General features: G+C 45.2%; 1 protein-coding gene across 7 annotated transcripts in view; it reads left to right on the plus strand.

The window, feature by feature from the left end:
* Positions 1-16,708, plus strand: part of ltbp1 (latent transforming growth factor beta binding protein 1) — a 331,204-nt gene that overhangs the window by 108,094 nt on the left and 206,402 nt on the right. For all 7 annotated transcript variants that reach the window (XM_080200719.1, XM_080200720.1, XM_080200722.1 and 4 more), the window contains 2 exons: positions 9,487-9,705; positions 16,062-16,339. In XM_080200719.1, coding sequence (XP_080056845.1) covers positions 9,487-9,705; positions 16,062-16,339 — 497 coding nt within the window. The remainder of the gene's footprint in view (positions 1-9,486; positions 9,706-16,061; positions 16,340-16,708) is intronic.

Consider the following 16,708-nt stretch of genomic DNA (forward strand, 5'->3'; position numbering starts at 1 on the left):
GAGTGGGATTGTGGTCAGTGCAGACTCAATGGGCAGTGCAGGGAATCTATGATTCGATCATGTCAATGCAACTCATAATCATATAGTCATAGAGGTTCATAGCATGGAAGCAGGCCCTTCATGCTGCCCTTTTTTTAATAATTAAGCTAGTCCCAATTGACTGTGCTTGGCTTATATCCCTCGATAGCCATCTTACTCATATAACTGTCTAAGCGCTTTTTAAAAGACAAAATTGTACCCACTTCTACTATTATCTCTGGCAGCTTGTTCCAGATACTCACCACGATGTGTGTGAAAAAATTGCCCCTCTGGACACTTTTGTATCTCTCCCCTCTCACCTTAAACCTATGCCCTCTAGTTTTAGACCCCCCCATCTTTGAGAAAAGATATTGACTATCTAGCTGATCTATGCCCCTCATTGTTTTGTAGACCTCTAAAAGATCACCCCTAAGCCTCCTACGCTCCAGAGAAAGAAGTCCCAGTCTATCCAACCTCTCCTTATAACTTGATTCATCAAGTCCCAGGAACATCCTAGTAAATCTTTTGTGCACTCTTTCTAGCTTAATAATAACCTTCCTATAATAGGGTGACAGTATTCCAAGTGTAGATTACCAACGTCTTGTACAACTTCAACGAGATGTCCCAACTCCTGTATTCAGTGTTCTGACCAATGAAACCAAGCATGCCGAATGCTTCTTCACCACTTTGTCCACCTGTGACTCCACTTTCAGGGAGCTATGAACACGTGCCCCTAGATCTATTCGTTCTGTAACTCTCTCCAACGCCCTACTATTAATTAAGTCCTGCCCTGAGTCGATCTACCAAAATGTCTTAAATGACTAAGAAGCATTTGGACAGTCACATAGGTAAGATGGGTATAGAGGGGTATGGGCCAAATGCAGGCAATTGGGATTAGTTTAATGGTTTCAAAAAAAGGGCGGCATGGACAAGTTGAGCCGTAGGGCCTGTTTCCATGCTGTAAACCTCTATGACTCTATGCCTATAATTCTCGGATATGGATACGGTTAGAGTAACTGTCAACTTGAAGAAGGTACATGTCAGTCATCATTCTGTGATAGCATTGTTGCTGCTAAGTCACAAGGCAACGGATCCAACTTTAAAATTTTGATTGATTTATTTGATTGCAAAGCCCTTTGGGAAGTCCTGAGGACATGAAAGGCACTATATAAATGCAGATTCTTTTTATTTGCAACATTAATCCACGGCGACAGTGGAAATTGTCCGTGCACCTGCATTCTATAGTCAGTCCATCCTTAAAATCCATTTGTTACATTGCTTACTTGGCAGTGGCTCAAATGAACGTTGTTAAAGGGCTAAGACTCCATCAAGCTGTTTAGTTTTTACATTTTTTTAAGGAAATGGGTGTGAAAGGTTAAATACAGTCAGTCCATAAATCGAGGTTGTTCAGCTGTCAAAACCTCTTTCTTTGGAGTGAGGGTCAATGCCCTCCCATTGTGGCTGGCCGGGTATCCAGGGTATTGCTGAGGTGATGGTCAATGAGGGGCAAAGCTTTATTTGCAGAGGTGGTTCCCAACCCACTGGTCGACATCACTGTTAAAACATCCGTAAATTGTGTTGTTCTCAACAATTGCTGCCAGCAATCTTTCCTCAGCTAAGGTGTCAGATTGTGCGAATGCTCATGTGGAGCACTGTGGATACAAAGTTTAAAGTTTTGAAGTTTATTTGTTAGAGTCACAAGTCGGCTTACATTAACACTGCAATGAAGTTATTGTGAAAATTCCCTACTCACCACAGTCTGACACCTGTTTGGGCACACTGAAGGCAAATGTAGCATGGCCAAGGATTTAGATCAGTTGGAGACTTGGACGGAGAGATGACAGAGGGAATTTAATCCAGGCAAATGTGAGGTAATGCATTTTGGAAGGCCTAATTCAAATAGGAATGTACAGTAAATGGCAGAACCCTTAAGAGTATGATAGGTAGAGGGATCTGGACGTACAGGTACATAGGACACTGAAAGTGGCAACACTGGTGGAGAAGGGAGTCAAGAAGGCATACGGCATGTTTGCCTTCATCAGCTGGGATAATGAGTTTGAAAATTGACAAGTCATATTGCAGCTTTATGGAACCTTATAGTTAGGCCACACTTGGGAGATAGTATTCAATTCTGGTCGTCACACAAGGATGTGGAGGCTTTGGAGAGAGTACAGAAAAGATTTACCAAGATTATTTGATTTGATTTGATTTAATATTGCCACATGTATTAACATACTGTGAAATGTATTGTTTCTTGCATGCTATACAGACAAAACATACCATTCATAGAGAAGGAAACAAGAGAGTGCAGAATGTAATGTTACAGTCATAGTTAGGGTGCATAGAAAGATCAACTTATTGCAAGGTAAGTCCATTCAAAAGTCTGACAGCAGCAGGGAAGGAGTTGTTCTTTAGTCAGTTCGTATGTGACCTCAGACTTTTTATCTTTTTCCCGAAGGAAGAAGGTGGAAGAGAGAATGTCCGGGGTGGCATGGGGTCCTTAATTATGCTGGCTGCTTTGCCGAGTTAGATGAAGTGTAGACAGAGTCAATGGATGGGATGCTGGTTTGCGTGATGGATTGGGCTACATTCATGACCTTTTTTTAGTTTCTTGCGGTCTTGGACAGAGCAGGAGCAATACCAAGCTGTAATACAACCAGAAAGAATGCTTTCTATGGTGCATCTGTAAAAGTTGGTGAGAGTCGTAGCTGACATGCCAAATTTCCTTAGTCTTCTGAGAAAGTAGAGGTGTTTGTGGGCTTTCTTAACTATAGTGTCGGCATGGGGGACCAGGACAGATTGTTGGTGATCTGGACACCTAAAAACTTGAAGCTCTCAATCCTTTCTACTTTGTCCCCATTGATATAGACAGGGACATGTTCTCCTTTACGCTTCCTGAAGTCAATGACAATCCCCTTCATTTTGGATGTTGCCTGGTAGGGAAGGTATTAACTATGAGGAGAGGTTGGAGAAACTTGGTTTGTTCTCACTGGAACGATGGAGGTTAAGGGGTTACCTGATAGAAGTCTACAAGGTTATGAAGGACATGGACAGAGTGGATAGTCAAAAGCTTTTTCCTAGGGTAGAAGAGTCAATTATTAGGAGGCATAGGTATAAGGTGCGAAAGGCAAGGTTTAAAGGAGATGTACGAGGCAAATTTTTTATACAGAGGGTGGAACTCGCTGCCATGGGAGGCAGTGGAAGCAGATACGATAATGAGTTTTAAGAGTTGTCTTGCCAAATACATGAATAGAATAGGAATATAGGGATATGATCTCCAGAAGCGTAGGGCTTTTAGTTCAGTCGGGCAGCATAATTGGTATAGGTTTGGAGGGACGAAGGACCTGTTCTTGTGCCGCAATTTTCTTTTGTTTTTTGTAATGAACCTAAACAGCATGGGAAGAAGCCGGAGCACCCGGAGGAAATCCATACAAACATCGGGAGAATGTACAGACTCTGCACAGACAATGACCAAACCGGGATCATCCCTGACACTGTGAGGCAGCAGTACTAACTATTGTGCCACTGTGCCGCCCATTAAAGGCACTATGTAAATGCAGAGTTTGGTTGTAGTTCCGTTGTGCTGGTTAATCTCACCCGAGCTAATCTGAGCAGCTGTAAGAGGACCCCACTCCTGGATTCAGCTGTGGTGGAGACCCTCTTCAACATGGCGGAAGTGTGCAAATCATAAGCTTTGCCCCAAACACGGCACTTACCATTCTTGCGGGTGCAGGGATGTGGGTAGGGCACATTTTGTACAGTTTACAGTGGCGGTTGGCCATTTAAATCACCAACTGTTCCCTCTGAACTCAGCCTGAGGAGTGTGAAAACTGAAATTTGCAGAATAGATGTGGTAAGAGCAGGTTTGAACAATGTTGATTCCTTCAGACAGCCAGGGTACCCTTTTGGGGAGATAAGGCATCCCCTTTGGATTTGCTCCCAGGGTGGTCAGGTGCCCTTTATTGGAGATCACATTCATTAAAAAAAGCATAACTCATCAACTGTCAAACTCATTTAAACTGTCCACAGATCTGTCATAATTAACTGTTAAAACTGTCAAAGACACTTGACAGTTCAAAAATGTAAAGAAAAACTGTTAGAGCATCTGTCAAATGGGAACTGCCGTTTAAATCTTTGAAAAAAAATGTCTGATGTGTTTGTAGAAGAAAACATTGCTTGCTTTTTCCACTCTGTCTGTTCACATTAGCCTGAGGGCTTCCATTCCTGGATTAGTGCTGCATGACTGATTTCACAACCATCCATTATCACAGCAGGGTGCCTACCTTGTCACAATTTGGTTGGCAGTTGCAAGTGGTTATTGACTTTTCATTGTGAGATTATGAATTCCAGTGCTTGTCATTAAAGGTGATTCTGTACTGGAATAACATGCTAGGCTCTGTTTAGTTGAAGGAATGTGAATGTAGTAAGTAGGTTCTAATGAATGAGAGGATTTTTTTTAGCATAGTGAAGTCTGCAATAGAACTTTATTTTATAAAACTTTATCACATCTCTTCATGGATTCTGAGACTGACTATGATGGATCCTGGGTGAGTTTGCGTGGTAGACTTAAAGACAAAGGATGGTGGGTTGGGGGGCATCAGTTGGCACTAGTTGGCACTAGGTTGGCATGGGAGTTGTGAAGCACCATAGGGGTGGTTACAGGAGCATGGGTTAGTACGGAGGCTATGGGTGGGCTTAGGAGGTGGATACAGGGTATGAGGTGGCATGCGTTTGTATGGATGGGGCATGGGGAGTTTGCGTGGGGTGGGGGAGCAGGGTGAGGGAATGTGAGGCGTGAGGGCCAGAGGGATGTTTTTTGCTTTTTAGAAATTTTTGGTTGCAGGGCCAAAGCCCCGAGGTAAGCTTACTGGGCAATTTTGTTACTTCTTCTCAGGCCACAATCTTTAATCTAAATCAGCCATTTTAACAATCAGGACCTGGGTTTGATTTCCTTCTTGGGTCACTGAGTGGAATCTGCACATTCTCCCCATATCTGCATGGGTTTCCTCCAGGTGCTCTGGTTTCCTCCCACAGTCTAAAGTTAGATGGATTGGCCATGCTAAATTTCCCCTTAGTGTCTCAAGATGTGTAGGTCAGGGAGATTGGCCAGGGTAAATGAGTGGGGTTGCAGCGATAGGGTGGGGAGAGACAGCCTGGGTAAGATAGTCCTGCACTGACTTGGTGCAGACCTGATGGACTGAATGGCCTCTTCTGCACTGTAGGGATTCAATGACAGCGGCCGACACTTAAAACGAAAATTTTCCTATTGTTACCATTGATCGGACATCCTTAAAGTTAAGTATCAAAAAAGAATTGAATCTCAAAAAATTTGTAACTTAAAGCATTTTTTCCAACATTTTTTTCTCCCAAGACAAAGGGAGAAATGAGCTGTAAAAAACCACATCAGCTTTTTGATGGGCTGACAGGAGTAAGGGCAGTGCAGTATTGAAACCACAGTTCTGTGGTTAAAAGGACACGGAGGTTTCTGATGCAGTGGTTGGAGGCAAAGAGGGAGAATCTGCAGCACTGAGTAACAGAGTTCTTGTAGTGTGATTCAATCTTTTTTTTCAAATCCTTACATTGGGTGAGGTTCTCCAGCCTCCCAGTTGTATGTTTCCTGCTAGCGGGAGGTGGCTGGTTGTTTGCCAGCAGCGGGATTCTCTGGTCCCGCCGCTGTCAGTGGGAATTCCCACTGATGTCACCTCAGGCCAGCGGGACCGGAGAATCCCGTGAACGGCTGGAGAATTCTGGCCATTGTCTTTTAGGAAAACATGACTGCTTTCAGTACAACCAAGAAGGGCTCTTGTGTGTGGGATGTCAGTTGTTTGGGATTGGAGTGGCATAGTGGTTTGCACTGCTGCCTCGCAGCGTCAGGGACCCGGGTTCGATTGCCGGCTTGGGTCACTGTCCGTGCGGAGTCTACACATTGCCTGCGTGGGTTTCCTCCAGGTGCTCCTGTTTCTTCCCACATTCTGGAAGACATGCTGATTAGGTGCGTTGGCCGTACTAAATTCTCCCTCAGTGTGCCCAGACAGGTGCCGGAGTTTGGCGACTAGGGGATTTTCACAGTGACTTCATTGCAGTGTTAATGTAAACCCATTTGTGACATTAACAAAATAAACTGAAAAAAAAAGTTTTCTCTCTTGAAGTGTAAGAATGGCCGGTTGCTGTTCCCTTCAATGAATAAGATACTGTGGCCAAACAGAGCCAATAAGAATGGAATGTTTGTCCCACCTCTTTCAGTTGTTTTATTTGTCCTGCATTTTGGAGTGTCGCTATTATAGAGAAAAATACAGAAAGAAGCTGCCCTGACCGACCTGTGACGAGCGGTGTGAATGAAACAAAGTATTTGTTCAGAAATGTTGAAGAGCTTTCAGTCAGTGATGACAGCACCTTGACAGCCCTTTAGCTTCTCTGATCAATAGGTTAGTTAGTTCAGAAAGCCTGTGCTTTTAGAGGAATTGAAAATGTCACAATAGAAGGCCCATTTAAGCTAGGGGGTAGTGCTTGTGAGATTAAGGCAAAGGTACGTTTCGGGGACTGTGAAGTTAGGGCACGTGCGTTAACTTTTAGCCAGCAAACGCTTGCACTGTCCACGTAAACTGGGCAACTCAAGAACATCCCAGGGCCTGAGATCGTGTGACCTGTGCAAACATGTTTTTGCACTGGCTTGTACCTTCAGCTGTAAATATCATACAATCCCTACAGCATAGAAAGAGGCCATTCAGCCCATTGAATCTGCACCGACTCTCCGACATGCATCCCACCCAGGCCCTATCCCCCTAACCTCACCTCTTAACCTCGCTTATCCCCCTCGCCCACATGTCCTGGGACACTAAGGGGCAATTTAACATGGCCAATCAACCTAACCCACACATCTTCAGACTGTGGGAGGAAACCGGAGCACCTGGAGGAAACCCACACAGACACAGGGAGAACATGCAGACTCCACACAGCCAGGCACCTGAGGCCGGAATTGAACCAGGTCCCTGGCTCCGTGAGGTAGCCGTGCTAATCAGTGTGCTACTGTGCCAGCCCGATATACTCAACATTCCATCCCTCGAGTTGGAGGGAGAACAACATGAGTACGTGACGGTAGATGTGTCGAATGCACAGTTGGTGGGATTTTAGTTTTTGATATTTCCAAATCACTGTTTATTGGCGTCCAAGTTAAAAGCTTGAAGAGAGGTGTTGCCCCTTTTCATAAAAGATATACATTACTGGGAGATGATTATGTTCCTCATTAGGATTGTTTGCACTGTTTATAGATAGAAAGTGTATGTATTTGATTAATTGTTGCTGGTGTGTAGATGGTGTAACCTTTAGAGCAGCAAAGGTTTTTACTAGCAAGAGGATTTGAGTATAAAAGTCACAATGTGCTGCTGCAGCTGTTCAGGACCTTAGTGAGACCACATGTGGACTTTGTGCAGTTTTAGTCTATTTACTTAAAAGTGGTGTACTTACTTACTTAATATGCTTTTTACACAGAGGGTGGTGGGCGCCTGGACCTCCCTGCTGGGGGAGGTAGTGGAAGTAGATATGTTAGTAACATTTAAGCAGCGTTTTGACACATACATGACTAGGATGGGAATAGACGATACGGTCCCTGGAAGGGTAGGGAGTTTTAGTTCATTTGGGCAGCATGGTCGGTGCAGGCTTGGAATGCTGAAGGGCCTGTTCCTGTGCTGTAATTTTCTTTGTTCTTTATGACTGCTGTCTGACACCGGGTCAAAATCCTGGAATTCCCTCCCGAACAGCTCTGTGGATGTACCTACTCCACATGGATTGCAATGGTTCAAGAAGGCACCTTATCAACACCTTCTCAAGGGGCATCTAGGGATTGGCAATAAATGTTGGCCTAACCAGCGGCATCCACACATCCCACAAACATTCCAGTGCGATGGCCCAGTGCGTTGCCCAAGTACTCTGTTGCCCGGTTTCTACCCCACCTTCCCCCCATATCCTTTGATTTGGTTAGCTCCAAGAATTATTTTCAATTACTTTCTGTGGTAGTGAATTCCATCCATTCACCACTCTCTGGGTGAAGAAATTTCCCTGTCCTAAAAGGTTTACCCGTTATCCTCAAATATGACCCCTAGTTCTGGACTCTCCCACCATTGGGAACATTCTTTCTGAATCTACCCTGCCTAACCCTGTTCGAATTTTATAAGTTTCAATGAGATCCCTTCTCACTCTTCTTCCAGTGAATATAATCCTAACCAACTTAGTTTGTCCTCATGTGACAGATCTGCCATCCTAGGAATCAGCCTGGTAAACCTTTGCTGTACTCCCTCTATAGCAAGGACATCCTTCTTCAGGTAAGGATACCAAAATTGCACACAATGCTCCAAGTGTGGCTTCACCAACGCCCTATACAACTGCAGCAAAACATCCCAATCCCTTTACTCAAATCCTTCCGCCATGAAGGCCAACATACCATTTACCTTCTTTACTGTCTGCTGTACCTGCGTGCTTACTTTCTTAGATTGTATATTATCCATCGTCAAATCATCTATATTTGCTCCTACGTGTTGGAATTCTGGCCACTTGCTCACCCTCGATTTTCACCACTGCTCCATTGGCGGCTGTGCCTTTAGACTAGGCCTGAAGCTTTTGAATCTTTTCCTTCCCTGTCTATCCCTCTCTCTCTCTCTCTCATGTCCTTTAAAGCGCTTCACAAAACCTAGCACATTGACCTCGCTTTTTGGTCACCTGTTCTAATATCTCCTTATTTGGCTCTGTGTCAGTCTGTCTGATTTTGCCTCTGTGAAGTACTCTTTACTCGTGTGGAGTCCTTTGGAGGGCATTATACCACATTATAGGATCTATATAAATGCAATTTGTTGTTGTAAAATCATCATGATACATAACCTGGTCACCTGAGTGTATGGTGCTGAAGATTGTACAATCCAGGGAAGGTTTACTCGGTCGTTCCCGGGTATGGAGGAATCTTCTTATGAAGAGAGGTTGAGTAGATTGGGCCTGTGGTCATTGGAGTTTAGTAGAAAGAGAGGAGACTTTATTGAGATATATGAGATTCTCAGAGGGCTGGACAGGGTAGATGCTGAGAAGTTATTTCCCCTTGTGGGAGAGTACAGGACCAGAAGGCATAATCTCAAAGTAAGCGGTCTCCCATTTAAGATAGAGGTGAGGAGGAATTTCTTTCACAGGGTAGTGAATCTGTGGAATTTTTTTACCACAGAGGGCTGTAAAGACTGGGGCGTTAAATATGTTCAAGGCTGAGACAGGTATTTAAGGGAATCGAGGGTTATGGCGAAAAGGCATGAAAGTGGGGTTGAGGATTGTCATATCAGATCTGTCATGGTCTCATTGAGTGGCAGTGCAGATTTGATGGGCCGAATGGCCAACCTCTGCTCCTATGTCTTATGGTCTTAATGAAAAGCTGAAAGCGTTGATGTTTGTTGTCAGTTTGCCGCACTCCTCTTACTCTCGGGTTTATCTTTTCAGTGGTCTGCCACTTGCCCTGTATGAACGGAGGACAGTGCACTTCCAGGAACAAATGCCAGTGCTCCCCTAATTTTACCGGCAAGCTGTGCCACATCCCGGTGCAACCCTCCAATGGCCAACGGCAGCAGTATCAGCAAGCTGGCAAAGCTCCGAGCTCTCCAGTAGTTCACTCGACGCACACATTGCCACTGTCGGTCGGTGGAAAGCCTGGCCTACAAAGTAAGGTTCACATTTTCTTTAACCTTCCAGAGACTTTATGAGGGCGTGTGTGAGTGTATGCATGTGTGTGAGGATTTGCATCTGTGTGTGTGTGTGTGTGTGTGTGTGTGTGTGTGTGTGTGTGTGTGTGTGTGTGTGTGTGAGAGTGTGGGATTGCATCTGTGTGTGTATATGTATGACTGTGTGTGTGTGTGTGTGTGACTGTGTGTGTGTGAGAGAGGGTGTATTTGTGTGAGTGAGTGTGTGTGTGTGTTTGAGGGTGTGTGTGTGTGTGTGTGTGTGTGTGTGTGTGTGTGTGTGTGTGTGTGTGTGTGTGTGTGCATGAGGGTATGTGTGTGTGTGTGTGCGTGAGGGTGTGTGTGTGCGTGAGGGTGTGTGTATGTGTGAGGGGGTGTGTGTGTGTGCGTGATGGTGTGTGTGTTTGGGGTGTGTGTGTGTGCATGAGGGTGTGTGTGTGCGTGAGGGTGCATGTGCATGAGGGTGCGTGTGCGTGAGGGTGTGTGCGTGATTGCATGCGTGTGTGAGCATGTGAGTGTGTGTGTGTTTTTCTTTCTTCAGTCTATGGGTAAACTAGCATGTTATAACAAAAGCAGAGAGCTTTGAATGGTTTATTTCAGCAGGGTTGGGCAATTGTTTTAGGTTTAATAATAATTCTGGCAATTGAACCAGAAAACACAGAGGCAAAAGAAATCTACTATCTTCATGCCAGCGAGTGAAACTAAAAAAATCCAATGTGCACAGAGAACAAACAATAGCATTTTTCAGATGAGCTGAATGACCTGTTTCTGTTCTGTACTTTCTATCTGATTCTCAGAGGGGATTTTGTTCTCCAAGTTTACAGTTCATCAGCAATATAAACTTTCACTTGGACATTGACTAAGCAGTGATTTCAAATCCTGAGCACTTCATGGTAATGTTCACAAATGCTTCTTAATAGAACTTTTCTAAGTTAAGTTCAGCCGTGTCGAGTCGGCCATCACAGAGGGTGAGGAACGTGTTATTGTCCGGTGTTCTGGCAACCCGGAGCGATGGGATGGGTAGTGGGGAGCTCCCAAGTATCAATTGTGCTCCCAAATATCAGCACAGACACAGACAGTCCTTTTAATACCAGCACTGACAGCCTGGATTTATACCGTAATCAAATACCTCCTAAAGCCCTTCACAGGAGTAGCCACCAAGTCACATAAGGAGACATTAGGACAGTTTGGTCAAAAGAGGTATATTCAAAAAGGGAGGTTTCATAGAATCCCTACAATGTAGAAGACGGTCATTCTGCTCATCAAGTCTGCACCAACTCTCCAACAGAGCATCTTACACAGGCCCACTCCATATGCTCTATCCCCATAACCCCATGCATTTACCCCACTAGTTCCCCTAACCTATACATCTTTGGACATTAAGGGGTAATTTGCCATGGCCAATCCATCTAATCTGTACTGTGTATACCGTTATGGTCACCCTATTATAGAAAGGATATTATTAAACTAGAAAATGCGCAGAAAAGATTTACTCAGTTGCTATTGGGACCTGATGGTTTGAGTTATAAGGACAGGCTGGATAGACTGGGAGTTTTTTTCCCTGGAACATAGGAGGCTTAAGAGTGATCTTATAAAGATCTATAAAATAATGAGGGGATTAGATCAGCTAGATAGTCAACATCTTTTTCCAAAGGTTGGGGAATCTAAAACTAGAGGGCATAGATTTAAGGTGAGAGGGGAGAGATACAAAAGGGTCCAGAGGGGAATTTTTTCACACAGAAGGTGGTGAGTATCTGAAACAAGCTGCCAGAGGTAGTAGTAGAGGCGGGTACAATTTTATCTTTTGAAAAGCATTTAGACAGTTACATGGGTAGGATTTGTATGGAGGGATATGGACCAAATGCGGGCAATTGGGGCCAGCTTTGAGGTTAAAAAAAAAATGGCGGCATGGACAAGTTTGGCCGAAGGGCCTATTCCCATCTGTAAACCTCTATAACGCACATGTCTTTGGAATGTGGGAGGAAACCGGAGCATCTAGAGGAAACCCATGCAGACATGGGGAGGATGTGCAGATTCTGCACACAGTACCCTGAGGCTGGAATTGAACCCGGGTCCCTGGTGCTGTGAGGCAGCAGTACTAACCACTGTGCTACTGAGCTGGCCCTATTTAAGGGATGGAATTCCAGAGCTTTGGGTCTTGGTGGCTGTAGGCACATCAGTAGAACAATTAAAATTAGGATGACCAAGAGACCAGAATTGGAGAAGTGAAGGCAAAAAGAACTTTTCAGGCAGAAATCCTTTGCTCAGTGTCAGAATGTGAAACTAAGCAAACTATTGTCATGTGAAAGACATTCAGCTCAGGGTTGGCTGCAGGATTGATAGCGGGTGGTGCCCCTCTAGATAGGAGCAGAGCATGGGACAGTCCATGGAGATGAATGTTGATGCAGGGCGTCCGGAGATAAACATATGCCGGAACTCTACCACCTTGCCCGCCATGAATGAGGCTGTAAATTCCTGCCCATAGGAACATAGCAATTAGGAGCAGAAGTCAGCAAGTTTAGCCCTTCAAATCATGGCTGATCTCAAATCCACCTCCCCACCTATTCCCCATATCCCTTTAACCCATTTTTAAAATCAGAAATATATCTATCTCCTTTTTGAAGCCATTCAATGATTCAGGCTCCACCGCGCTATGGGGCAGCGAGTTCCACAAATTCACCACCCTTTGCGAGAAGTAGTTCCTCCTCACCTCAGTTTTAAATCTGACACCTCTCAGCCTATACCTGTGACCTCCTCCTTGTGATTGCCCCACGAGGGGAAATATTTGGAGTGGAATCTTCTGGCCATGCTCACCCCAAAACTGGAAAATCTGGCCTGAAGTCAACTGGCATTGTCCGTCCCCTGCCCACTACGGGCGAGATGGGAAAATTCCCCATTTGGTCTATGTTTACTTTATCAATCCCTTACTGTATTTTATACACCTCAATCAGGTCCCTTCTCATCCTTCTAAACTCCAGCGAGTACAAGCCCAAACTGTTTAATCCCTCCTCATACGTCAACCCTTTCATCCCCGAAATCAACCTGGTGAACCTCCTGTGAACTGCCTGCAATGCCATCATATCCTTCCTCAAGTAAGGAGACCAAAACTGGACACAATACTCCACTTGTGGTCTCACCAACACCCTATACAATGAAGGAACATGGGAGAATCCAATCAGGAATTCAGATAAGAGAGGAGCATTAACACCAAGACAAACCAGCTACTCTGTTTTTGTGTGGGAAAGCACTACTGGTGGGAACGGCTGGGGAAGCCAACCCATTGAATTACATTATTAACATTAGCTAGCACAGTTCAGGCCAAGAATCAGATCTGTAAACTTCTGGGAATTGATATAACTTAATACCTCATAGAATTGTAGCATCTCTACAGTGCAGAAGGGGGCCATTCAGCCCATTGGGTCTGCAGTAAATTCAGTGTAGAAATCATAGAAACCCTACAGTACAGGAAGAGGCCATTTGGCCCATCTAGTCTGTACCAACCACAATCCCACCTAGGCCCTACCCCCATATCCCTATATATTTTACCCACTAATCCTTCTACCCTACACATCTCAGGACACTGAGGGACAATTTTAACATGGTCAATCAAACCAAACCTGCACATTTTTGGACTGTGGGAGGAAACCAGAGGAAACCCACGCAGACACAAGGAGAATGTGCAAACTCCACACAGACAGTGACTCAAGCCGGGAGTCGAACCCAGGTCTCTGGAGCTGTGAAGCAGCAGTGCTAACCACTGTGCTACCGTGTAGTTGGATTGACAATCAAGGCTTCTTGTCAGAGGCTGAAAGATCTGCAGCATAATTGCAGCAGCCTCTGTTTCTGTTTCAGCTGTAAACCTTTCTTTCTTAAACTTTGCATTTGCCAGTTAATGATTTTAGAAAGTGGTTGAATCAGATCAAAGCCTGTAATCGGTATTGTGCAATGTTGCGACACACTTTGTGAAACTTTCCACTAGTCTGAATAACAACCATACCTGACTCATGGATTTGTCAGCAAATTATAATTAATTAAAGAAACCCATGCCTAGCAACGTGGCTAATGAAAACCACAAGAGAAATGTCAGTGGAATAAATCTTTGTTTGCAACCTTTAGGGGTGGCACAGTGGTTAGCAGTGCTGTCTCACAGTGCCACGGACCTGAGTTCACTTCCCAGTCTTGGGTCACTGTCTGTGTGAGTCTGCTCGTTCTACCCATGTCTGCATGGGTTTCTTCCGGGTGCTCTGGTTTCCTCCCACAGTCCAAAAGACGTGCTGGTTAGGTGCAATGGCTAAATTCTCCCTCAGTGTACCCGAACAGGCACCAGAGTGTGGTGACCAGGGAAATTTCACGGTAACTTCATTGCAGTGTCAATGTAAACCTTATGTGTGACAAATAAATAAATAAACTTTTGACACTCTGTTTTATTTAGCATTACAATATTTTAATTTTTGGAGTTTTTGTCGCGTTTGTGATTTATCTGCTGGTGTCATTATGTTGGCACTTGCACCTCAGGGGGGACTTTACAGCCTCACTCGACTCACGACCAGAAAATCACTCTAGAGGTCAACGGACATTTCCATTGTTTGCCCCTTGCCCGCTCCAATTCCGTGGCGGGTGGGGTGGTAAAATTCCCGCAATCGTCCTGAGGGCGAAAGCTAGACCACTGTGGCTTGAGACATCTGAAACAAATCAGAAATATCTTTCTCTGTTGATAATAATGTTTAAGGGGAAAGTGAAGGCGGCACGGTGGTACAGTGGTTAGCACTGCTGCCTCACAATGCCAGGGAGCCGGGTTCAATTCCCGGCTTGGGTCACCATCTGTGTGGAGTCTGCATGTCCTCCCCGTGTCTGCGTGGGTTTCCTCTGGTTTCCTCCTACAGTCCAAAGATGTGCAAGTTAGGTTGATTTGCCATGCTAACTTAGTATCGAAACATGTGTAGGTTAGTGGGATAAAAAAAGTGTGTGGGAGTTACAGGAATAGGGCAGAGGGATGAATCTAGGTCAGATGCTCTGTTGGAGAGTTGGTGCAGACTCAATGGGCCAAATGGCCTCCTCATGATTCTATGAGGTATTAAGTTATATCGATTCCCAGCAGTTTATGGCTTTGATTCCTGGCCTAAACTGCACTAGCTAGTCTCAATAATGTAACCCTGCTACAGACGTTATATAATTCAGCTTATTGCGATTCCCCATCCTCTGTACACATCACTGGGTGTGGTTCAATGAGCTGGCTTTTCCAGCCCTTCCCTGTCAGACTTTCCAGTCCTGCCAAAGGTGACTCCACTGCAATGGGAAGGGCGTGCCACGCACAACCTGTAGGCATCGGTGGGATTGGAAGATCCCACTGGCAGCCAACGACAAACATCCCCTGCTGCTGGGAAACATGCCATGCAGTGGGTAGAAAATCCCACCATTTATATATATCCATAGCACCTCTACAGTGCAGCAGGAGACCATTCGGCTTACCGAGTCTGTACCGACACTTTGACAATGTGTCTTACCCATGCCCACGCCCCACCCTATCACCATAAAACTCAGGGGCAGTTTAGTGTGGCCAATCCACCTAACCTCATCTTTGGACTGTGGGAGGATATCGGAGCAGCTGGAGGAAACCCAGGCAGACACGGGGAAGATGTGCAAACTCCACAAAGCCACCCGAGGTTGGAATCAAACCTGGGTCCCTGGCACTGTGAGGCAGCAGTGCTTACAACTGGTTTAATAAACTGGTTTATTATTGTCGCAAGTCGGCTTTCATTAACAATGCAATGAAGTTACTGTGAAAATCTCCTAGTTGCCACTCTCCAGCGGTTTCTCGGTTACTGAGGGAGAATTTAGCACAGCCAATGCACCTAACCATGTGCCCCTTACTGTGCATATAAATCATTGAATCTCTATAGTACAGAAGGAGGCCATACAGCCCATCAAATCTGGACTGACCACAATTCCACCCAGCCCTATTCCTGTAACCCCACACATTTACCCTGCTAATTCCTCTGACACTAGGGACAATTTAGCATGACCAATTCACCTAACCTGCACATCTTTGGACGGTGGGAGGAAACCGGAGCACCCGGAGAAAACCCACGCCGACACAGGGAGAATGTGCAAACTCCACATGGGCAGTGAGCCAAGCCAGGAATCGAACCGGGGTCCCTGGCGCTGTGAGGCAGCAGTACTAACCTCTGTGCCACCATGCTGCCAATGTGCACTGTGTACATGCAACATGGTATTTACCATGAAAATAAGTTCTTTACAGCTGCAATCTGCTTGGACAAATGTTTCCTACAATGATTATTCACCAGTGGTATGTTTTTTTTTCCTTTCATGACCATATAGTGAAGTTCCCTCCTAACTTAGTGAATATCCATGTTAAGCATCCACCTGAGGCAAATGTGCAGATCCACCAGGTGTCCAGAGTTGACAGTTCCTCTTCGGGACAGAAGGTGAACGTTGTCAAGCCGGGTCAACAGCACATCTCTTACCGCGTTCCGAATCCTTCAGTGCCTCATGTACCGAATTCCGTCTACACCCATCACCAGCAAGTTCGTACTCATCACTATCCCAGAACGCAAACAAAGCTAGGCCGCTGCTTCCAGGAAACTACAGGTACACAGGTGAGACTCTGTAGGCCCGGTGCTTTTCTCTTTATTAGCTTTGCAGCAAAGATGCCATCATTGGATTTGAACATTCAGTGGTGAACTTAGAATATAGGAGCAGGAGAAGGCCATTTGGCCTCTCATGTCCAGGATGAACACCACAAAATGGACCCTCAGGTTCCTTACTGGACAACCAAACAACACAACGGAAATAAAGGATCCTGTAGTGCCAATGGTCTCCATTAGATGCTGCCATTATATTCACTAATTGTGGGGAGGTGGTATTGTAGTCACTGGACCAGAGCCCCAGGGTAATGCTCTATGGACCTGTGTTCGAATCTCACCAGGGCAGATGGTGAAGTTTGAATTCAATCAAAATCTGGAATT

The sequence above is a fragment of the Carcharhinus amblyrhynchos genome, chromosome 12, assembly GCF_965287045.1.
Source record: "Carcharhinus amblyrhynchos chromosome 12, sCarAmb.v2.hapA, whole genome shotgun sequence".
Taxonomy (NCBI): domain Eukaryota; kingdom Metazoa; phylum Chordata; class Chondrichthyes; order Carcharhiniformes; family Carcharhinidae; genus Carcharhinus; species Carcharhinus amblyrhynchos.